The following is a 23,388-nucleotide window of genomic DNA, read 5'->3' on the forward strand; positions in this document are numbered from 1 at the left end:
ACACGCCATCACACACGCACGCCATCACACACGCCATCACCCACATGCCATCACACACATGCCATCACACAGACACACGCCATCACCCACATGCCATCAGACACACACCATCAGACACACCACCATCAGACATCTATTAGTTGATGTGATCAGTATTTGTCTGTGTGCCACTCTCTCCTCCAGTCAGGGGACAGTGTCTATAACTAGTGTGTGTCTCCAGGTTCCAGTAGGGGACAGTGTCTATAACTAGTGTGTGTCTCCAGGTTCCAGTAGGGGACAGTGTCTATAACTAGTGTGTGTCTCCAGGTTCCAGTAGGGGACAGTGTCTATAACTAGTGTGTGTCTCCAGGTTCCAGTAGGGGACAGTGTCTATAACTAGTGTGTGTCTCCAGGTTCCAGTAGGGGACAGTGTCTATAACTAGTGTGTGTCTCCAGGTTCCAGTAGGGGACAGTGTCTATAACTAGTGTGTGTCTCCAGGTTCCAGTAGGGGACAGTGTCTATAACTAGTGTGTGTCTCCAGGTTCCAGTAGGGGACAGTGTCTATAACTAGTGTGTGTCTCCAGGTTCCAGTAGGGGACAGTGTCTATAACTAGTGTGTGTCTCCAGGTTCCAGTAGGGGACAGTGTCTATAACTAGTGTGTGTCTCCAGGTTCCAGTAGGGGACAGTGTCTATAACTAGTGTGTGTCTCCAGGTTCCAGTAGGGGACAGTGTCTATAACTAGTGTGTGTCTCCAGGTTCCAGTAGGGGACAGTGTCTATAACTAGTGTGTGTCTCCAGGTTCCAGTAGGGGACAGTGTCTATAACTAGTGTGTGTGTTTCCAGGTTCCAGTATGGGACAGTGTCTATAACTAGTGTCTGTCTCCAGGTTCCAGTAGGGGACAGTGTCTATAACTAGTGTGTGTCTCCAGGTTCCAGTCAGGGGACAGTGTCTATAACTAGTGTGTGTCTCCAGGTTCCAGTAGGGGACAGTGTCTATAACTAGTGTGTGTCTCCAGGTTCCAGTAGGGGACAGTGTCTATAACTAGTGTGTGTCTCCAGGTTCCAGTAGGGGACAGTGTCTATAACTAGTGTGTGTCTCCAGGTTCCAGTCAGGGGACAGTGTCTATAACTAGTGTGTGTCTCCAGGTTCCAGTAGGGGACAGTGTCTATAACTAGTGTGTGTCTCCAGGTTCCAGTAGGGGACAGTGTCTATAACTAGTGTGTGTCTCCAGGTTCCAGTAGGGGACAGTGTCTATAACTAGTGTGTGTCTCCAGGTTCCAGTAGGGGACAGTGTCTATAACTAGTGTGTGTCTCCAGGTTCCAGTAGGGGACAGTGTCTATAACTAGTGTGTGTCTCCAGGTTCCAGTAGGGGACAGTGTCTATAACTAGTGTGTGTCTCCAGGTTCCAGTAGGGGACAGTGTCTATAACTAGTGTGTGTCTCCAGGTTCCAGTAGGGGACAGTGTCTATAACTAGTGTGTGTCTCCAGGTTCCAGTAGGGGACAGTCTCTATAACTAGTGTCTGTCTCCAGGTTCCAGTAGGGGACAGTGTCTATAACTAGTGTGTGTCTCCAGGTTCCAGTCATCGGACAGTGTCTATAACTAGTGTGTGTCTCCAGGTTCCAGTAGGGGACAGTCTCTATAACTAGTGTGTGTCTCCAGGTTCCAGTCAGGGGACAGTGTCTATAACTAGTGTGTGTCTCCAGGTTCCAGTAGGGGACAGTGTCTATAACTAGTGTGTGTCTCCAGGTTCCAGTAGGGGACAGTGTCTATAACTAGTGTGTGTCTCCAGGTTCCAGTAGGGGACAGTGTCTATAACTAGTGTGTGTCTCCAGGTTCCAGTAGGGGACAGTGTCTATAACTAGTGTGTGTCTCCAGGTTCCAGTAGGGGACAGTGTCTATAACTAGTGTGTGTCTCCAGGTTCCAGTAGGGGACAGTGTCTATAACTAGTGTGTGTCTCCAGGTTCCAGTAGGGGACAGTGTCTATAACTAGTGTGTGTCTCCAGGTTCCAGTAGGGGACAGTCTCTATAACTAGTGTCTGTCTCCAGGTTCCAGTAGGGGACAGTGTCTATAACTAGTGTGTGTCTCCAGGTTCCAGTAGGGGACAGTGTCTATAACTAGTGTGTGTCTCCAGGTTCCAGTCAGGGGACAGTGTCTATAACTAGTGTGTGTCTCCAGGTTCCAGTAGGGGACAGTGTCTATAACTAGTGTGTGTCTCCAGGTTCCAGTCAGGGGACAGTGTCTATAACTAGTGTGTGTCTCCAGGTTCCAGTAGGGGACCGTGTCTATAACTAGTGTGTGTCTCCAGGTTCCAGTAGGGGACCGTGTCTATAACTAGTGTGTGTCTCCAGGTTCCAGTCAGGGGACCGTGTCTAACTAGTGTGTGTCTCCAGGTTCCAGTCAGGGGACAGTCTCTATAACTAGTGTGTGTCTCCAGGTTCCAGTCAGGGGACAGTGTCTATAACTAGTGTGTGTCTCCAGGTTCCAGTAGGGGACTGTGTCTATAACTAGTGTGTGTCTCCAGGTTCCAGTAGGGGACAGTGTCTATAACTAGTGTGTGTCTCCAGGTTCCAGTCAGGGGACCGTGTCTAACTAGTGTGTGTCTCCAGGTTCCAGTCAGGGGACAGTCTCTATAACTAGTGTGTGTCTCCAGGTTCCAGTCAGGGGACAGTGTCTATAACTAGTGTGTGTCTCCAGGTTCCAGTAGGGGACTGTGTCTATAACTAGTGTGTGTCTCCAGGTTCCAGTAGGGGACAGTGTCTATAACTAGTGTGTGTCTCCAGGTTCCAGTAGGGGACAGTGTCTATAACTAGTGTCTGTCTCCAGGTTCCAGTAGGGGACAGTGTCTATAACTAGTGTGTGTCTCCAGGTTCCAGTAGGGGACAGTGTCTATAACTAGTGTGTGTCTCCAGGTTCCAGTAGGGGACAGTGTCTATAACTAGTGTCTGTCTCCATGTTCCAGTAGGGGACCGTGTCTATAACTAGTGTGTGTCTCCAGGTTCCAGTAGGGGACAGTGTCTATAACAAGTGTCTGTCTCCAGGTTCCAGTCAGGGGACAGTGTCTATAACTAGTGTGTGTCTCCAGGTTCCAGTAGGGGACAGTGTCTATAACTAGTGTGTGTCTCCAGGTTCCAGTAGGGGACAGTGTCTATAACTAGTGTGTGTCTCCAGGTTCCAGTAGGGGACAGTGTCTATAACTAGTGTGTGTCTCCAGGTTCCAGTAGGGGACAGTGTCTATAACTAGTGTGTGTCTCCAGGTTCCAGTAGGGGACAGTGTCTATAACTAGTGTGTGTCTCCAGGTTCCAGTAGGGGACCGTGTCTATAACTAGTGTGTGTCTCCAGGTTCCAGTAGGGGACAGTGTCTATAACTAGTGTGTGTCTCCAGGTTCCAGTCAGGGGACAGTGTCTATAACTAGTGTGTGTCTCCAGGTTCCAGTAGGGGACAGTGTCTATAACTAGTGTCTGTCTCCAGGTTCCAGTCAGGGGACAGTGTCTATAACTAGTGTGTGTCTCCAGGTTCCAGTCAGGGGACAGTGTCTATAACTAGTGTGTGTCTCCAGGTTCCAGTAGGGGACAGTGTCTATAACTAGTGTGTGTCTCCATGTTCCAGTAGGGGACAGTGTCTATAACTAGTGTGTGTCTCCATGTTCCAGTAGGGGACCGTGTCTATAACTAGTGTGTGTGTGTCTCCAGGTTCCAGTAGGGGACAGTGTCTATAACTAGTGTGTGTCTCCAGGTTCCAGTAGGGGACAGTGTCTATAACTAGTGTGTGTCTCCAGGTTCCAGTCAGGGGACAGTCTCTATAACTAGTGTGTGTCTCCAGGTTCCAGTAGTGGACAGTGTCTATAACTAGTGTGTGTCTCCAGGTTCCAGTAGGGGACAGTGTCTATAACTAGTGTGTGTCTCCATGTTCCAGTAGGGGACAGTGTCTATAACTAGTGTGTGTCTCCAGGTTCCAGCAGGGGACAGTGTCTATAACTAGTGTGTGTGTGTCTCCAGGTTCCAGTAGGGGACAGTGTCTATAACTAGTGTGTGTCTCCAGGTTCCAGCAGGGGACAGTGTCTATAACTAGTGTGTGTCTCCAGGTTCCAGCAGGGGACAGTGTCTATAACTAGTGTGTGTGTGTCTCCAGGTTCCAGTAGGGGACAGTGTCTATAACTAGTGTGTGTCTCCAGGTTCCAGCAGGGGACAGTGTCTATAACTAGTGTGTGTCTCCAGGTTCCAGTAGGGGACAGTCTCTATAACTAGTGTGTGTCTCCAGGTTCCAGTAGGGGACAGTGTCTATAACTAGTGTGTGTCTCCAGGTTCCAGTCAGGGGACAGTGTCTATAACTAGTGTGTGTCTCCATGTTCCAGTAGGGGACAGTGTCTATAACTAGTGTGTGTGTGTGTGTGTCTCCAGGTTCCATTCAGGGGACAGTGTCTATAACTAGTGTGTGTGTGTGTGTGTGTGTCTCCAGGTTCCAGTAGGGGACAGTGTCTATAACTAGTGTGTGTGTGTCTCCAGGTTCCAGTAGGGGACAGTCTCTATAACTAGTGTGTGTGTGTGTGTGTCTCCAGGTTCCAGTAGGGGACAGTGTCTATAACTAGTGTGTGTGTGTCTCCAGGTTCCAGTAGGGGACAGTCTCTATAACTAGTGTGTGTGTGTGTGTCTCCAGGTTCCAGTAGGGGACAGTGTCTATAACTAGTGTGTGTGTGTCTCCAGGTTCCAGTAGGGGACAGTGTCTATAACTAGTGTGTGTGTGTGTGTGTCTCCAGGTTCCAGTAGGGGACAGTCTCTATAACTAGTGTGTGTGTGTCTCCAGGTTCCAGTAGGGGACAGTCTCTATAACTAGTGTGTGTGTGTCTCCAGGTTCCAGTAGGGGACAGTCTCTATAACTAGTGTGTGTGTGTCTCCAGGTTCCAGTAGGGGACAGTCTCTATAACTAGTGTGTGTGTGTCTCCAGGTTCCAGTAGGGGACAGTCTCTATAACTAGTGTGTGTCTCCAGGTTCCAGTAGGGGACAGTGTCTATAACTAGTGTGTGTGTGTGTGTGTGTCTCCAGGTTCCAGTCAGGGGACAGTGTCTATAACTAGTGTGTGTGTGTCTCCAGGTTCCAGTCAGGGGACAGTGTCTATAACTAGTGTGTGTCTCCAGGTTCCAGTAGGGGACAGTGTCTATAACTAGTGTCTGTCTCCAGGTTCCAGTAGGGGACAGTGTCTATAACTAGTGTGTGTCTCCAGGTTCCAGTCAGGGGACAGTGTCTATAACTAGTGTGTGTCTCCAGGTTCCAGTCAGGGGACAGTCTCTATAACTAGTGTGTGTCTCCAGGTTCCAGTCAGGGGACAGTGTCTATAACTAGTGTGTGTCTCCAGGTTCCAGTCAGGGGACAGTGTCTATAACTAGTGTGTGTGTGTCTCCAGGTTCCAGTCAGGGGACAGTGTCTATAACTAGTGTGTGTCTCCAGGTTCCAGTCAGGGGACAGTGTCTATAACTAGTGTGTGTCTCCAGGTTCCAGTAGGGGACAGTGTCTATAACTAGTGTGTGTCTCCAGGTTCCAGTAGGGGACAGTGTCTATAACTAGTGTGTGTGTGTCTCCAGGTTCCAGTCAGGGGACAGTGTCTATAACTAGTGTGTGTGTGTGTCTCCAGGTTCCAGTAGGGGACAGTCTCTATAACTAGTGTGTGTGTGTCTCCAGGTTCCAGTCAGGGGACAGTGTCTATAACTAGTGTGTGTGTGTGTCTCCAGGTTCCAGTCAGGGGACAGTGTCTATAACTAGTGTGTGTGTGTCTCCAGGTTCCAGTAGGGGACAGTGTCTATAACTAGTGTGTGTGTCTCCAGGTTCCAGTCAGGGGACAGTGTCTATAACTAGTGTGTGTGTGTCTACAGGTTCCATTAGGGGACAGTCTCTATAACTAGTGTGTGTGTGTCTCCAGGTTCCAGTCAGGGGACAGTGTCTATAACAAGTGTGTGTGTGTGTGTCTCCAGGTTCCAGTCAGGGGACAGTGTCTATAACTAGTGTGTGTGTGTCTCCAGGTTCCAGTCAGGGGACAGTGTCTATAACTAGTGTGTGTCTCCAGGTTCCAGTAGGGGACAGTCTCTATAACTAGTGTGTGTCTCCAGGTTCCAGTAGGGGACAGTGTCTATAACTAGTGTGTGTCTCCAGGTTCCAGTAGGGGACAGTCTCTATAACTAGTGTGTGTCTCCAGGTTCCAGTCAGGGGACAGTGTCTATAACTAGTGTGTGTCTCCAGGTTCCAGTAGGGGACAGTGTCTATAACTAGTGTGTGTCTCCAGGTTCCAGTCAGGGGACAGTGTCTATAACTAGTGTGTGTCTCCAGGTTCCAGTAGGGGACAGTGTCTATAACTAGTGTGTGTCTCCAGGTTCCAGTCAGGGGACAGTCTCTATAACTAGTGTGTGTCTCCAGGTTCCAGTCAGGGGACCGTGTCTATAACTAGTGTGTGTCTCCAGGTTCCAGTAGGGGACAGTGTCTATAACTAGTGTGTGTCTCCAGGTTCCAGTCAGGGGACAGTGTCTATAACTAGTGTGTGTGTGTCTCCAGGTTCCAGTCAGGGGACAGTGTCTATAACTAGTGTGTGTCTCCAGGTTCCAGTCAGGGGACAGTGTCTATAACTAGTGTGTGTGTGTCTCCAGGTTCCAGTCAGGGGACAGTGTCTATAACTAGTGTGTGTCTCCAGGTTCCAGTAGGGGACAGTGTCTATAACTAGTGTGTGTCTCCAGGTTCCAGTCAGGGGACAGTGTCTATAACTAGTGTGTGTCTCCAGGTTCCAGTCAGGGGACAGTGTCTATAACTAGTGTGTGTCTCCAGGTTCCAGTCAGGGGACAGTGTCTATAACTAGTGTGTGTCTCCAGGTTCCAGTCAGGGGACAGTGTCTATAACTAGTGTGTGTCTCCAGGTTCCAGTCAGGGGACAGTGTCTATAACTAGTGTGTGTCTCCAGGTTCCAGTCAGGGGACAGTGTCTATAACTAGTGTGTGTCTCCAGGTTCCAGTCAGGGGACAGTGTCTATAACTAGTGTGTGTCTCCAGGTTCCAGTCAGGGGACAGTCTCTATAACAGAAGGCGAACAGCTCAGTGTGATGGAGAGTGATAAAGGAGATGGATGGATGAGGGTTCTACGAGCCAACGGAGACGAAGGATACATCCCCTCATCCTACGTCAAATTCTAGACAATAACACACCCACGTGGATACACCGATTTAACACACGGACGGAAGGACACACACTCCTTTCAGCCAAGGACTTCCATTCTGTGTGTTTAAGCAGTACCACCCCTTCATCTCTCTATCTACCTCTCTCTCACTCTCTCTTACTCTGTTACTCTCTCTCTACCTCTCTCTCTCACTCTACCACTCTCACTCTCTCTCTACCTCTCTCTCTCTACCTCTCTTTCACTCTACCACTCTCACTCTCTCTCTACCTCTCTCTCACTCTACCACTCTCACTCTCTCTACCTCTCTCTACCTCTCTCTACCTCTCTCTCTCTACCACTCTCTCTCTACCACTCTCTCTACCACTCTCTCTACCACTCTCTCTACCACTCTCTCTACCACTCTCTCTACCACTCTCTCTACCTCTCTACACCTCTCTCTACCACTCTCTCTACCTCTCTACACCTCTCTCTACCTCTCTCTCACTCTCTCTACCTCTCTCTCACTCTCTCTACCTCTCTCACTCTCTCTACCTCTCTCACTCTCTCTACCTCTCTCTCACTCTACCACTCTCTCTCTACCACTCTCTCTACCACTCTCTCTCTCGCTCTACCTCTCTCATGCTTTACCTCTCTCTCTACCTCTGTCTCTCTCTCTCTCTACTTCTCTCTACCGCTCTCTCTATCTCTTTCTAACTCTCTCTACCTCTCTCTCACGCTTTACCTCTCTCTCTACCTTTGTCTCTCTCTACCTCTCTCACTCTACCACTCTCTCTCTCTACCTCTCTCTCTCTCTCTCTCTCTCTCTCTCTCTACCTCTCTCTCTCTACCACTCTCTCTCTACCTCTCTCTCTCTCTCTCTCTACCTCTCTCTACCTCTCTCTACCTCTCTCTATCTCTCTCTACCTCTCTCTACCACTCTCTCTCTACCTCTCTCTACCTCTCTCTCTCTCTCTACCACTCTCTCTACCTCTCTACCTCTCTCTACCTCTCTCTCTACCTCTCTCTCTACCTCTTCATCCTCCTCTCTCCACCCCTCCTCCTCCCTCCACCCCTCTCTCCCAGTCCCATTCCTCTCTCCCTATACTTACCTAATCACAGATCATTAGTTGCCATGACATTGTGATTGTTTTTATATTAAATGACTGCTATCCTAGTTATCAGATTTGGATGAAATTGTTATCAGCTGGATGGTGAAGCCACTATATTATGGACCATGTTCTGCGTCCCAAACGCCACCCTGTTTTCTATATAGTGTACTTGTTTGTCACATGTTTTCTCATCAGAAGAGTGGTTAGATCCCAAATGAAACCCTATTCCCTATATAGAACACTACTGTCGACCAGAGCCCTATTCCCTATATAGTGCACTAATTTTGACCAGAGGCCTATTCCCTATATAGAACACTACTATAGACCAGAGCCCTATTCCCTATATAGTACACTACTGTTGACCAGATCCCTATTCCCTATTTAGCACACTAATTTTGATCAGAGGCCTATGGGGAAGAGGGGGCCAATTGGGACGCAGACTGTATGTGAAACTGGTAAATTTTTAAATGTTTCTGAGGTTCTTATTGGTTGTCTGATTCTCTGACCATGTCTGTGGTTGTTATGGTTACCGTCTGGTCCAGTTCATACAGACTGTTTTGGTTGTTGTTTCTTTGTTCTGTTTATCTCTCTTTTTGTGGTTTAACTGTCTGTGGTCAGGTTCTGGCCAATCAGATGGCTCTGTGGTCAGGTTCTGGCCAATCAGATGGCTCTGTGGTCAGGTTCTGGCCAATCAGATGGCTCTGTGGTGGTGTTGTGACTACTGCTGTCTAACTTCTCCTGGAGGACCCCTGGTGTTTCTGTATCAACTACATGTCCCAAAATGGCACCCTATACCCTACATAGTGCACCACATTTGACCCGAGGGCCCACGGGGGAACAGGGGGGCCCACGGGGGAACAGGGGGGCCCACGGGGGAACAGGGGGGCCCACGGGGGAACAGGAGGCCACAGGGGAGGCAGTGTCTGTCAGCCCTCCAGGTCTAGTCTGACCTCACGTCTCCCTGGTTAAGTGGAACTGGACTCGTCACTCGCTGCTTCTCAATGTTTTATGGAGTGTCTGTGTGTTATTATATGATCACATGTTAAAACTACTTATGTGTTGACCTCTAAGTACCCTGTGAACTATTTTGATTGAGAAAAAATAAAAATAGATTTATGTAAAAATTTGATGTTTTTGTTTCATTTTGTAGTGTGTTGTCTTTTTTTTAACAGACCAAAGTTGACACAGTGATGTTTTAAATCATTTATATCATCTGAATAGAAAACGTGTTAACTCAGAACTTTCCCTTAAAAAAAACTACTTTCACAGACACCTGGCCGGTTGAAGAAAGTTGTCTGAACACACAACGTGTTAACAGGTAAACTCTGCAGAATAAAGTTGTTAACAGGTAACCTCTACAGAATAAAGTTGTTAACAGGTAAACTCTACAAAATAAAGTTGTTAACAGGTAAACTCTGCAGAATAAAGTTGTTAACAGGGTAAACTCTGCAGAATAAAGTTGTTAACAGGTAAACTCTACAGAATAAAGTTGTTAACAGGTAAACTCTACAGAATAAAGTTGTTAACAGGTAAACTCTACAGAATAAAGTTGTTAACAGGTAAACTCTGCAGAATAAAGTTGTTAACAGGTAAACTCTACAGAATAAAGTTGTTAACAGGTAAACTCTACAGAATAAAGTTGTTAACAGGTAAACTCTACAGAATAAAGTTGTTAACAGGTAAACTCTACAGAATAAAGTTGTTAACAGGGTAAACTCTGCAGAATAAAGTTGTTAACAGGTAAACTCTACAGAATAAAGTTGTTAACAGGTAAACTCTACAGAATAAAGTTGTTAACAGGGTAAACTCTGCAGAATAAAGTTGTTAACAGGTAAACTCTACAGAATAAAGTCGTTAACAGGTAAACTCTACAGAATAAAGTCGTTAACAGGTAAACTCTACAGAATAAAGTCGTTAACAGGTAAACTCTACAGAATAAAGTCGTTAACAGGTAAACTCTACAGAATAAAGTCGTTAACAGGTAAACTCTACAGAATAAAGTCGTTAACAGGTAAACTCTACAGAATAAAGACGTTAACAGGTAAACTCTACAGAATAAAGTTGTTAACAGGGTAAACTCTGCAGAATAAAGTTGTTAACAGGTAAACTCTACAGAATAAAGTCGTTAACAGGTAAACTCTACAGAATAAAGTCGTTAACAGGTAAACTCTACAGAATAAAGTCGTTAACAGGTAAACTCTACAGAATAAAGTCGTTAACAGGTAAACTCTACAGAATAAAGTCGTTAACAGGTAAACTCTACAGAATAAAGTTGTTAACAGGGTAAACTCTACAGAATAAAGTTGTTAACAGGTAAACTCTACAGAATAAAGTTGTTAACAGGTAAACTCTACAGAATAAAGTTGTCTGAACACAGAACGTGTTAACAGGTAAACTCTACAGGTCAACATTTTGACACACCTGAACCAACAACCAGTAGAAGCACATCACGCACCTTGTCTACGTCCCAAATAGCATCCTATTCCCTGTATCGAGCCCTACTTTCATCTAGAGCCCTATTCCCTGTATCGAGCCCTACTTTCATCTAGAGCCCTATTCCCTGTATCGTGCCCTACTTTCAACCAGAGCCCTATTCCCTGTATCGTGCCCTACATTCAACCAGAGCCCTATTCCCTGTATCGTGCCCTACTTTCATCTAGAGCCCTATTCCCTGTATCGTGCCCTACTTTCATCTAGAGCCCTATTCCCTGTATCGTGCCCTACTTTCATCTAGAGCCCTATTCCCTGTATCGTGCCCTACTTTCATCTAGAGCCCTATTCCCTGTATCGTGCCCTACTTTCATCTAGAGCCCTATTCCCTGTATCGTGCCCTACTTTTAACTAGAGCCCTATTCCCTGTATCGTGCCCTACTTTCAACCAGAGCCCTACTTTCATCCAGAGCCCTATTCCCTGTACCGTGCCCTATTTTCATCTAGAGCCCTATTCCCTGTATCGAGCCCTACTTTCAACCAGAGCCCTACTTTCATCTAGAGCCCTATTCCCTGTATCGTGCCCTACTTTCATCTAGAGCCCTATTCCCTGTATCGTGCCCATTACCAGAGCCCTATTCCCTGTATCGTGCCCATTACCAGAGCCCTATTCCCTGTATCGTGCCCTACTTTCATCTAGAGCCCTATTCCCTGTATCGTGCCCTACTTTCATCTAGAGCCCTATTCCCTGTATCGTGCCCATTACCAGAGCCCTATTCCCTGTATCGTGCCCTACTTTCATCTAGAGCCCTATTCCCTGTATCGTGCCCATTACCAGAGCCTTGGTAATGGCCCTTCATAGAGAATAGGGTGCCATTTGGGACGTAGACCTTTGCCAGGTTTATGAGGGGAAACCAACACATCCACACCTGCTAGGTATGAACCCCGTGGGTGAGAACCACAGAAACACCCAGACACACATCCCAGGATATATTCATTAGGCACTGAAACGGACTGAAACAGGGAGGAAACACCTGAACTTATCCAATAACAAACTTTTTTATTATTTTTTTTTGCTACAAAAAGCTTCTAATGAATAATGATCCAGGGAAAACGGGTTACAGATTTCAAACTGTTGTGCAACGTTGCGCCCTCCTGAATGCAGCCCAGGTCACAGTATAGAGTTTAAAGGGTCAGAGTTCCGGGGAGAACTCCTCGGTAGGCTCCAGTTTGTTGGAGAGCACGGTGAGGATCTTGTCAAACTTGTCGTAGCGTTTCTCCTTGTCTGCCGCGGCTCCAGTCTGACCCCAGAACAGCCTCAGGGCAAACTCTGTCCTGAACCCCTCCAGCAGCTCTGGGATTGGCTCCCAGTCACCTGCCGGGACAGAGTGACAGGGCACACGGCCAATCAGTGACTCGGAATTGTTATGAGGCAGGACTAATGTGAATTGGATGTGTAAATAAATAAATAAATCTCTTTGCAGGTGCCTGGCAACAGTTGTTGAACAGGATGAAGGAAAAAGGAAACCGCGCACTGCTCTTGGTAGCATCACTGATATTTAATAAGCTTACCTATCGGCCTTCGTCAGAGCTTTTGTGAATCTTTTTAAATTCGCACCCTTATGTAGACCTGGCCCCCACCCACATCCGTTCTACACATCGAAGGGGGCTGGAGGCAAAGGAAAAACAAATAAGTGCATAATGATGTAGATAACATGGGTGGTGGAACACGTAATGATGTAGATAACATGGGTGGTGGAACGCGTAATGATGTAGATAACATGGGTGGTGGAACGCGTAATGATGTAGATAACATGGGTGGTGGAACGCGTAATGATGTAGATAACATGGGTGGTGGAACGCGTAATGATGTAGATAACATGGGTGGTGGACCGCGTAATGATGTAGATAACATGGGTGGTGGAACGCGTAATGATGTAGATAACATGGGTGGTGGAACGCGTAATGATGTAGATAACATGGGTGGTGGAACGCGTAATGATGTAGATAACATGGGTGGTGGAACGCGTAATGATGTAGATAACATGGGTGGTGGAACACGTAATGATGTAGATAACATGGGTGGTGGCACGCGTAATGATGTAGATAACATGGGTGGTGGCACGCGTAATGATGTAGATAACATGGGTGGTGGAACACGTAATGATGTAGATAACATGGGTGGTGGAACGCGTAATGATGTAGATAACATGGGTGGTGGAACACGTGATGATGTAGATAACATGGGTGGTGGAACGCGTAATGATGTAGATAACATGGGTGGTGGAACGCGTAATGATGTAGATAACATGGGTGGTGGAACACGTAATGATGTAGATAACATGGGTGGTGGCACGCGTAATGATGTAGATAACATGGGTGGTGGCACACGTAATGATGTAGATAACATGGGTGGTGGAACGCGTGATGATGTCATTTATTTGGAACCATTTTCCTATTCACACTTCATCATATTGTTGCACTGGGCTAATTGAAAAAGATTCACAAAAGCTCTGACGAAGGCCGATACGTAAACATATTAAATATCAGGGATAGGACCTGGAGCAGTGTGCAGATTCCTTTTTCCTTCATCGTCAATTGGATGTGTGTTTTCTATAATGTGTGTTACCTGTGAGCAGGCTGAGTGTGCTACCTGTGAGCAGGCTGTGTGTGCTACCTGTGAGCAGGCTGTGTGCTACCTGTGAGCAGGCTGTGTGTGCTACCTGTGAGCAGGCTGTGTGCTACCTGTGAGCAGGCTGAGTGTGCTACCTGTGAGCAGGCTGAGTGTGCTACCTGTGAGCAGGCTGAGTGTGCTACCTGTGAGCAGGCTGTGTGTGCTACCTGTGAGCAGGCTGAGTGTGCTACCTGTGAGCAGGCTGTGTGTGCTACCTGTGAGCAGGCTGAGTGTGCTACCTGTGAGCAGGCTGAGTGTGCTACCTGTGAGCAGGCTGTGTGCTTTCTGTGAGCTGTCTGTGTGTGCTACCTGTGAGCAGGCTGTGTGTGCTACCTGTGAGCAGGCTGTGTGTGCTACCTGTGAGCAGGCTGAGTGTGCTACCTGTGAGCAGGCTGTGTGTGCTACCTGTGAGCAGGCTGAGTGTGCTACCTGTGAGCAGGCTGTGTGTGCTACCTGTGAGCAGGCTGTGTGCTACCTGTGAGCAGGCTGTGTGTGCTACCTGTGAGCAGGCTGTGTGCTACCTGTGAGCAGGCTGTGTGCTACCTGTGAGCAGGCTGTGTGCTACCTGTGAGCAGGCTGTGTGCTACCTGTGAGCAGGCTGAGTGTGCTACCTGTGAGCAGGCTGTGTGTGCTACCTGTGAGCAGGCTGTGTGCTACCTGTGAGCAGGCTGTGTGCTACCTGTGAGCAGGCTGTGTGCTACCTGTGAGCAGGCTGTGTGTGCTACCTGTGAGCAGGCTGTGTGTGCTACCTGTGAGCAGGCTGTGTGTTACCTGTGAGCAGGCTGTGTGTTACCTGTGAGCAGGCTGTGTGCTACCTGTGAGCAGGCTGTGTGCTACCTGTGAGCAGGCTGAGTGTGTGCTACCTGTGAGCAGGCTGTGTGCTACCTGTGAGCAGGCTGTGTGTTACCTGTGAGCAGGCTGAGTGTGTGCTACCTGTGAGCAGGCTGAGTGTGCTACCTGTGAGCAGGCTGAGTGTGTGCTACCTGTGAGCAGGCTGAGTGTGTGCTACCTGTGAGCAGGCTGTGTGCTACCTGTGAGCAGGCTGTGTGCTACCTGTGAGCAGGCTGAGTGTGCTACCTGTGAGCAGGCTGTGTGTGCTACCTGTGAGCAGGCTGTGTGTGCTACCTGTGAGCAGGCTGTGTGTGCTACCTGTGAGCAGGCTGTGTGTGCTACCTGTGAGCAGGCTGTGTGCTACCTGTGAGCAGGCTGTGTGTGCTACCTGTGAGCAGGCTGTGTGTGCTACCTGTGAGCAGGCTGTGTGCTACCTGTGAGCAGGCTGTGTGTGCTACCTGTGAGCAGGCTGTGTGCGCTACCTGTGAGCAGGCTGTGTGCTACCTGTGAGCAGGCTGTGTGCTACCTGTGAGCAGGCTGTGTGCTACCTGTGAGCAGGCTGTGTGCTACCTGTGAGCAGGCTGTGTGTGTTACCTGTGAGCAGGCTGTGTGTGCTACCTGTGAGCAGGCTGAGTGTGCTACCTGTGAGCAGGCTGTGTGTGCTACCTGTGAGCAGGCTGTGTGTGTTACCTGTGAGCAGGCTGTGTGCGCTACCTGTGAGCAGGCTGTGCGCTACCTGTGAGCAGGCTGTGTGTGTGTTACCTGTGAGCAGGCTGTGTGCTACCTGTGAGCAGGCTGTGTGCTACCTGTGAGCAGGCTGTGTGCTACCTGTGAGCAGGCTGTGTGCTACCTGTGAGCAGGCTGTGTGCTACCTGTGAGCAGGCTGTGTGCTACCTGTGAGCAGGCTGTGTGTACTACCTGTGAGCAGGCTGTGTGTACTACCTGTGAGCAGGCTGTGTGTTACCTGTGAGCAGGCTGTGTGTGCTACCTGTGAGCAGGCTGTGTGCTACCTGTGAGCAGGCTGTGTGCTACCTGTGAGCAGGCTGAGTGTGCTACCTGTGAGCAGGCTGTGTGTGTTACCTGTGAGCAGGCTGAGTGCTACCTGTGAGCAGGCTGTGTGTGTTACCTGTGAGCAGGCTGTGTGCTACCTGTGAGCAGGCTGTGTGTGTTACCTGTGAGCAGGCTGTGTGTGCTACCTGTGAGCAGGCTGTGTGCTACCTGTGAGCAGGCTGTGTGCTACCTGTGAGCAGGCTGTGTGCTACCTGTGAGCAGGCTGTGTGCTACCTGTGAGCAAGCTGTGTGTGCTACCTGTGAGCAGGCTGTGTGTGCTACCTGTGAGCAGGCTGTGTGCTACCTGTGAGCAGGCTGAGTGTGCTACCTGTGAGCAGGCTGTGTGCTACCTGTGAGCAGGCTGTGTGCTACCTGTGAGCAGGCTGTGTGTGCTACCTGTGAGCAGGCTGTGTGCTACCTGTGAGCAGGCTGTGTGCTACCTGTGAGCAGGCTGAGTGTGCTACCTGTGAGCAGGCTGAGTGTGCTACCTGTGAGCAGGCTGTGTGCGTGCTCCTGGTACTGTGGGGCGTGTAGCGCTGCGTTGCGTGCCGCCTGCAGGGTGTTGTATAACAACTGGCAGCCTCTCTCTGTGTGTTCTCCCTCCTCTCCCTCCATCAGCCTCAGGAGGGGAACCAGGTAGGGCACAGCCAGGGGGCCCTGCACCACAGAGTCTACACACACATTACAAATACATTACACACACAGTCAGGGGGCCCTGCACCACAGAGTCTACACACACATTACAAATACATTACACACACACAGCCAGGGGGCCCTGTACCACAGAGTCTACACACACATTACACACACAGCCAGGGGGCCCTGCACCACAGAGTCTACACACACATTACAAATACATTACACACACACACAGCCAGGGGGCCCTGTACCACAGAGTCTACACACACATTACAAATACATTACACACACACACAGCCAGGGGCCCTGTACCACAGAGTCTACACACACATTACAAATACATTACACACACACACAGCCAGGGGGCCCTGTACCACAGAGTCTACACACACATTACAAATACATTACACACACAGCCAGGGGCCCTGCACCACAGAGTCTACACACACATTACAAATACATTACACACACACACAGCCAGGGGCCCTGTACCACAGAGTCTACACACACATTACAAATACATTACACACACAGCCAGGGGCCCTGCACCACAGAGTCTACACACACATTACAAATACATTACACACACAGCCAGGGGCCCTGCACCACAGAGTCTACACACACATTACAAATACATTACACACACAGCCAGGGGCCCTGCACCACAGAGTCTACACACACACACATTACAAATACATTACACACACAGCCAGGGGGCCCTGCACCACAGAGTCTACACACACACACATTACAAATACATTACACACACAGCCAGGGGGCCCTGCACCACAGAGTCTACACACACACACACACACACATTACACACACAGCCAGGGGCCCTGCACCACAGAGTCTACACACACACACACACACACATTACACACACAGCCAGGGGCCCTGCACCACAGAGTCTACACACACACACACACACATTACACACACAGCCAGGGGGCCCTGCACCACAGAGTCTACACACACACACACACACACATTACAAATACATTACACACACAGTCAGGGGACCCTGTACCATAGAGTCTACCCACACATTACAAATACATTACACACACACACAGCCAGGGGGCCCTGCACCACAGAGTCTACACACACACACATTACAAATACATTACACACACACACAGCCAGGGGGCCCTGCACCACAGAGTCTACACACACACACACACACACACACAAATTACACACACACACACACACACACACACACACACACACACACACACACACACAGGGGACCCTGTACCACAGAGTCTACCCACACACACACACATTACACACACAGTCAGGGGGCCCTGCACCACAGAGTCTACACACACACACATTACAAATACATTACACACACACACACACATACACACACACACACACACACACACATTACACACACAGTCAGGGGACCCTGTACCACAGAGTCTACCCACACACACACATTACACACACAGTCAGGGGGCCCTGTACAACAGAGTCTACCCACACACACACATTACACACACAGTCAGGGGGCCCTGCACCACAGAGTCTACCCACACACACACATTACAAATACATTACACACACACACACACACCTCCCTCACCATCTCCGTCATTCAGAGCGATCATGAAGGGTTTGAGGGTCTTCTCAAACATCACAGCGCTCTCTGTGTGGTTCCTCCTCAGTGCCCTCCATGTCCTCTCCAGACGGACTACCTACACACACACAGTACGTACACACACACAGTACACACACACAGTACACACACACATTACACACACACACACACAGCACACACAGTACATACACACACACAGTACACACACACACACACACACACATTACACACACACATATATACACACACACTTTAGTGACCTGAGGCATATCTAGGGTCTTTAAAACACAGCATAGTGTGAGGGTGTCTGAGGTGTGTGTGTGTGTGTGTGTGCGTACAGTGTGCGAGTGTACTGTGTGTGTGTTACCTGAGGCATCTCCAGAGCCTTCATGACGGCTGAGAAGGCGTAGAGGTTGTGGGCGTGGTCTCTCAGGGCCTGGGCCAATAGGATGACTTTATGCAGCACCGTGGCCCTCTGACCTACCGTCCCTGTACAGCCCAGGATATCTATGGCAACGCCCAGGGCTAGCAGGTGGTGCCTGACACACACAGAGTCAGATGTTCATATTTGAGGCATGTGTTTGTATGTGCGTGCGTGCGTGTGCATGTGCGTGCGTGCGTATGTGCGTGTGTGTGTATGTGCGTGTGTGCGTGCGTGTGTATGTGCGTGCGTAAGTGCGTGCGTGTGTATGTGCGTGCGTGTGTATGTGCGTGTGTATGTGCGTGCGTGTGTATGTGCGTGCGTGTGTATGTGCGTGTGTATGTGCGCGTGTATGTGCGTGTGTGTGTATGTGCGTGCGTGCATGTGTATGTGCGTGCGTGTGTATGTGCGTGCGTATGTGCGTGCGTGTGTATGTGCGTGCGTGTGTATGTGCGTGCGTATGTGCGTGCGTGTGTATGTGCGTGTGTATGTGCGTGCGTGCGTGCATGTGTGCGTGTGTGTGTGTGCGTGTGTATGTGCGTGTGTATGTGCGTGTACCTCTCCAGCAGGTCCTGTCTGAGCTGTTGTCCGTGAGACAGGGTGACCAGCTCCAGACCTGAGCCAACTCCCATCATCCTCTTCTGGTCCTCTGTCACACCCACGATACGAGCCACCTACACACACAGAGACAGACAAAGCATGTGTGATATTATAGTGCATAGGTGTGTGTGTGATATTATAGTGTGTGTGTGTGTGAGAGATATTATAGTGTGTGTGTGAGAGAGATATTATAGTGCATAGGTGTGTGTGTGTGTGATATTATAGTGTGTGTGTGTGTGATATTATAGTGCATAGGTGTGTGTGTGTGTGTGTGTTATATTATAGTGCATAGGTGTGTGTGATATTATAGTGTGTGTGTGAGATATTATAGTGCATAGGTGTGTGTGTGTGTGATATTACAGTGCATAGGAGTGTATATGTGTGTGTGTGTGTGTGATATTATAGTGCATAGGAGTGTATGTGTGTGTGTGTGTGTGTGTGTGTGTGTGTGATATTATAGTGCATAGGAGTGTATATGTGTGTGTGTGTGTGTGATATTATAGTGCATAGGAGTGTGTGTGTGTGATATTATAGTGCATAGGAGTGTGTGTGTGTGTGTGTGTGTGTGTGTGTGTGTGTGTGTGTGTGTGTGTGTGTGTGTGTGTGTGTGTGTGTGTGTGTGTGTGTGAGTGTGAGTGATATTATAGTGCATAGGTGTGTGTGTGTGTTTATAACTACGTCTTACCTGGCAGTCGACACTGAGGATGTGCAGAGCGGTTGTCATGGCGTTGGAGCGTGTGAACAGTTCTTTGAGCACCATGAGAACGGTGGGGTCTAGAGGTCTGTTATTTTCTGGTAGCAGGAGGGACTCAAACTGGTCCAGTCTGAAACACGACACCGTCTCCACCTGGTAACATGTTAATAACATGCTACTTCTCAAACTGGTCCAGTCTGAAACACGTCTCCACCTGGTAACATGTTAATAACATGCTACTTCTCAAACTGGTCCAGTCTTAAACACGTCTCCACCTGATAACATGTTAATAACATGCTACTTCTCAAACTGGTCCAGTCTGAAACACGTCTCCACCTGGTAACATGTTAATAACATGCTACTTCTCAAACTGGTCCAGTCTGAAACACGTCTCCACCTGATAACATGTTAATAACATGCTACTTCTCAAACTGGTCCAGTCTGAAACACGTCTCCACCTGGTAACATGTTAATAACATGCTACTTCTCAAACTGGTCCAGTCTGAAACACGTCTCCACCTGGTAACATGTTAATAACATGCTACTTCTCAAACTGGTCCAGTCTGAAACACGTCTCCACCTGATAACATGTTAATAACATGCTACTTCTCAATCTGGTCCAGTCTTAAACACGTCTCCACCTGGTAACATGTTAATAACATGCTACTTCTCAAACTGGTCCAGTCTGGTAGTAACATCTCTGTATAACTCCTAAATTAGGTTTGTTGTTGTGTTGTAGCAGGATTACATTACATTTGACTGTTACGTTACGTTACACTACGAGTTCATAGTCTGTTATTCGCCAACATCTAGTCAAACTGAGCTACATAACATCAACTACATCACAATGTTGTTCAATAAACATATAATAGAATCCCCTCCATCACAATGCTGTTCAATAAACATATAATAGAATTCCCTACATCACAATGCTGTCCAATAAACATCTAATAGAATCCCCTACATCACAATGTTGTTCAATAAACATCTAATAGATTCCCCTACATCACAATGTTGTCCAATAAACATCTAATAGAATCCCCTACATCACAATGTTGTTCAATAAACATCTAAAAGAATCCCCTACATCACAATGTTGTCCAATAAACATCTAATAGAATCCCCTACATCACAATGTTGTCCAATAAACATCTAATAGAATCCCCTACATCACAATGTTGTCCAATAAACATCTAATAGAATCCCCTACATCACAATGCTGTTCAATAAACATCTAATAGAATCACCTACATCACAATGCTGTCCAATAAACATATACTAGAATCCCCTACATCACAATGCCGTTCATTGTAAATCAAAAGAAATAAACACCCAACAACAACCAACCTGCGGCCTCTGAAAGTGTGAATCCTCCTCTTCCTCCTGGACCTGTCCGTCAGTTGGTAACCGAGGCAACTCCCCGCTTTCCTGTGCCTCCAGGAAGCTGAAGGAGGTCTCAGTGAGACGGGCTCTGCTCTGCCACTTCTCCTCCGCACGCAGCCTGTCCACGTGGCCCCGCTTTCTGACAGAAAACACAATAACACATACACACTACATAACCAAAAGTATGTGGACACCTGCTCGTCGAGTATCTCATTCCAAAACCAAGGACATTAATGTGGAGTTGTTCCCCCTTTGCTGCTATAACAGCCTCCACTAGATGTTAGAACATTGCTGCTATAACAGCCTCCTCTCTTCTGGGAAGGCTTTCCACTAGATGTTAGAACATTGCTGCTATAACAGCCTCCTCTCTTCTGGGAAGGCTTTCCACTAGATGTTGGAACATTGCTGCTATAACAGCCTCCACTCTTCCTGGAGGGCTTTCCACTAGAAGATGGAACATGGCTGTAATAGCAGCATCCACTCTTCTGGGAAGGCTTTCCACTAGATGTTGGAACATTGCTGCTATAACAGCCTCCTCTCTTCTGGGAAGGCTTTCCACTAGATGTTGGAACAGTGCTGCTATAACAGCCTCCTCTCTTCTGGGAAGGCTTTCCACTAGATGTTAGAACATTGCTGCTATAACAGCCTCCTCTCTTCTGGGAAGGCTTTCCACTAGATGTTGGAACATTGCTGCTATAACAGCCTCCTCTCTTCTGGGAAGGCTTTCCGCTAGATGTTAGAACATTGCTGCTATAACAGCCTCCACTCTTCTGGGAAGGCTTTCCGCTAGATGTTAGAACATTGCTGCTATAACAGCCTCCACTCTTCTGGGAAGGCTTTCCACTAGATGTTGGAACATTGCTGCTATAACAGCCTCCACTCTTCTGGGAAGGCTTTCCACTAGATGTTGGAACATTGCTGCTATAACAGCCTCCACTCTTCTGGGAAGGCTTTCCACTAGATGTTAGAACATTGCTGCTATAACAGCCTCCACTCTTCTGGGAAGGCTTTCCGCTAGATGTTGGAACATTGCTGCTATAACAGCCTCCACTCTTCTGGGAAGGCTTTCCGCTAGATGTTGGAACATTGCTGCTATAACAGCCTCCACTCTTCTGGGAAGGCTTTCCACTAGATGTTAGAACATTGCTGCTATAACAGCCTCCACTCTTCTGGGAAGGCTTTCCACTAGATGTTGGAACAGTGCTGCTATAACAGCCTCCACTCTTCTGGGAAGGCTTTCCGCTAGATGTTGGAACATTGCTGCTATAACAGCCTCCACTCTTCTGGGAAGGCTTTCCACTAGATGTTAGAACATTGCTGCTATAACAGCCTCCTCTCTTCTGGGAAGGCTTTCCACTAGATGTTAGAACATTGCTGCTATAACAGCCTCCACTCTTCTGGGAAGGCTTTCCACTAGATGTTAGAACATTGCTGTGGGGATTTGCTTCCATTCAGCCACGAGAAGTAGTGAGGTTGGGCACTGATGTCTGGCGATTAGGGCTCACAGTCAGCATTCCAATTCATCCCAAAGGTGTTCGATGGGGTTGAGCTCAGGGCTCTGTGTCGTTCAGTCAAGTTATTCCACAGCGATCTCGACAAACCATTTCTGTATGGACCTCGCTTTGTGCACTGGGGGCATCTTCATGCTGAAACAAGAAAGGGCCTTCCCCAAACTGTTGCCACAGAGTTGGACACACAGAATTGTCTAGAATTTCATTGTATGCTGTAGTGTTAATATTTTCCTTCACTGGAGCTAAGGGGCCCGAACCATGAAAAACAGTCCCAGACCATTATTCCTCCTCCTCCACCAAACTTTACAGTTGGTACAATGCATTGGGGCAGATAGAGTTCTCCTGGCATCCGCCAAACCCAGATTCGTCCATCGGACTGCCAGATGGTGAAGCGTGATTCATCACTCCAGAGAACGCGTTTCCACTGCTCCAGACTCCAATGGCGGTGAGGTTTTACACCACTCCAGCCGACACTTGGCATTGCACATGGTGATCTTAGGCTTGTGTGCGGCTGCTCGGCCATGGAAACCCATTTCATGAAGCTCCCGACGAACACTTCATGTGCTGACATTGCTTCCAGAGACCGTTTGGAACGCGATAGTGAGTCTTGCAACCAAGGACAGACAATTTTTTACAATATACACGTCTACCACTTCAAGGCTGAGCCATTGGGAGACGACCCCTAGTTTGGGAGACGACGACCCCTAGTTTGGGAGACGACGACCCCGAGATTGGGAGACGACGACCCCGAGATTGGGAGACGACGACCCCTAGTTTGGGAGACGACGACCCCTAGTTTGGGAGACGACGACCCCTAGTTTGGGAGACGACGACCCCGAGATTGGGAGACGACGACCCCTAGATTGGGAGACGACGACCCCTAGATTGGGAGACGACGACCCCGAGATTGGGAGACGACGACCCCTAGATTGGGAGACGACGACCCCTAGATTGGGAGACGACGACCCCTAGATTGGGAGACGACGACCCCTAGATTGGGAGACGACGACCCCTAGATTGGGAGACGACGACTCCTAGTTTGGGAGACGACGACCCCTAGATTGGGAGACGACGACCCCTAGTTTGGGAGACGACGACCCCGAGATTGGGAGACGACGACCCTAGATTGGGAGACGACGACTCCTAGATTGGGAGACGACGACCCGAGATTGGGAGACGACGACCCTAGATTGGGAGACGACGACCCCTAGATTGGGAGACGACGACCCCTAGATTGGGAGACGACGACTCCTAGTTTGGGAGACGACGACCCCTAGATTGGGAGACGACGACCCGAGATTGGGAGACGACGACCCCTAGAT

At 48.6% G+C, this 23,388-nt stretch overlaps 1 protein-coding gene and 1 pseudogene across 5 annotated transcripts in view; one reads left to right on the forward strand and one right to left on the reverse strand.

Moving 5' to 3' along the window:
• Window positions 1-23,388, forward strand: part of LOC135532981 (cdc42-interacting protein 4 homolog) — a 117,750-nt gene that overhangs the window by 45,034 nt on the left and 49,328 nt on the right. For 2 of the 5 annotated variants that reach the window (XM_064960395.1, XM_064960406.1), the window contains one exon: window positions 7,013-7,508. The exons of 1 other annotated variant lie outside the window; for it this stretch is intronic. In XM_064960395.1, coding sequence (XP_064816467.1) covers window positions 7,013-7,152 — 140 coding nt within the window. In that variant the 3' untranslated portion in view covers window positions 7,153-7,508. Of the gene's footprint in view, window positions 1-2,377; window positions 2,525-5,899; window positions 6,544-7,012; window positions 7,509-23,388 lie in introns of those variants that run through there. 2 more of the 5 variants (XM_064960412.1, XM_064960416.1) reach the window with 2 other exon arrangements.
• The window catches only part of LOC135532973 (breast cancer anti-estrogen resistance protein 3 homolog), a 49,868-nt pseudogene continuing 38,107 nt past the window's right edge, over window positions 11,628-23,388 (reverse strand).

This window comes from Oncorhynchus masou, chromosome 5, assembly GCF_036934945.1.
Source record: "Oncorhynchus masou masou isolate Uvic2021 chromosome 5, UVic_Omas_1.1, whole genome shotgun sequence".
Taxonomy (NCBI): Eukaryota; Metazoa; Chordata; class Actinopteri; order Salmoniformes; family Salmonidae; genus Oncorhynchus; species Oncorhynchus masou.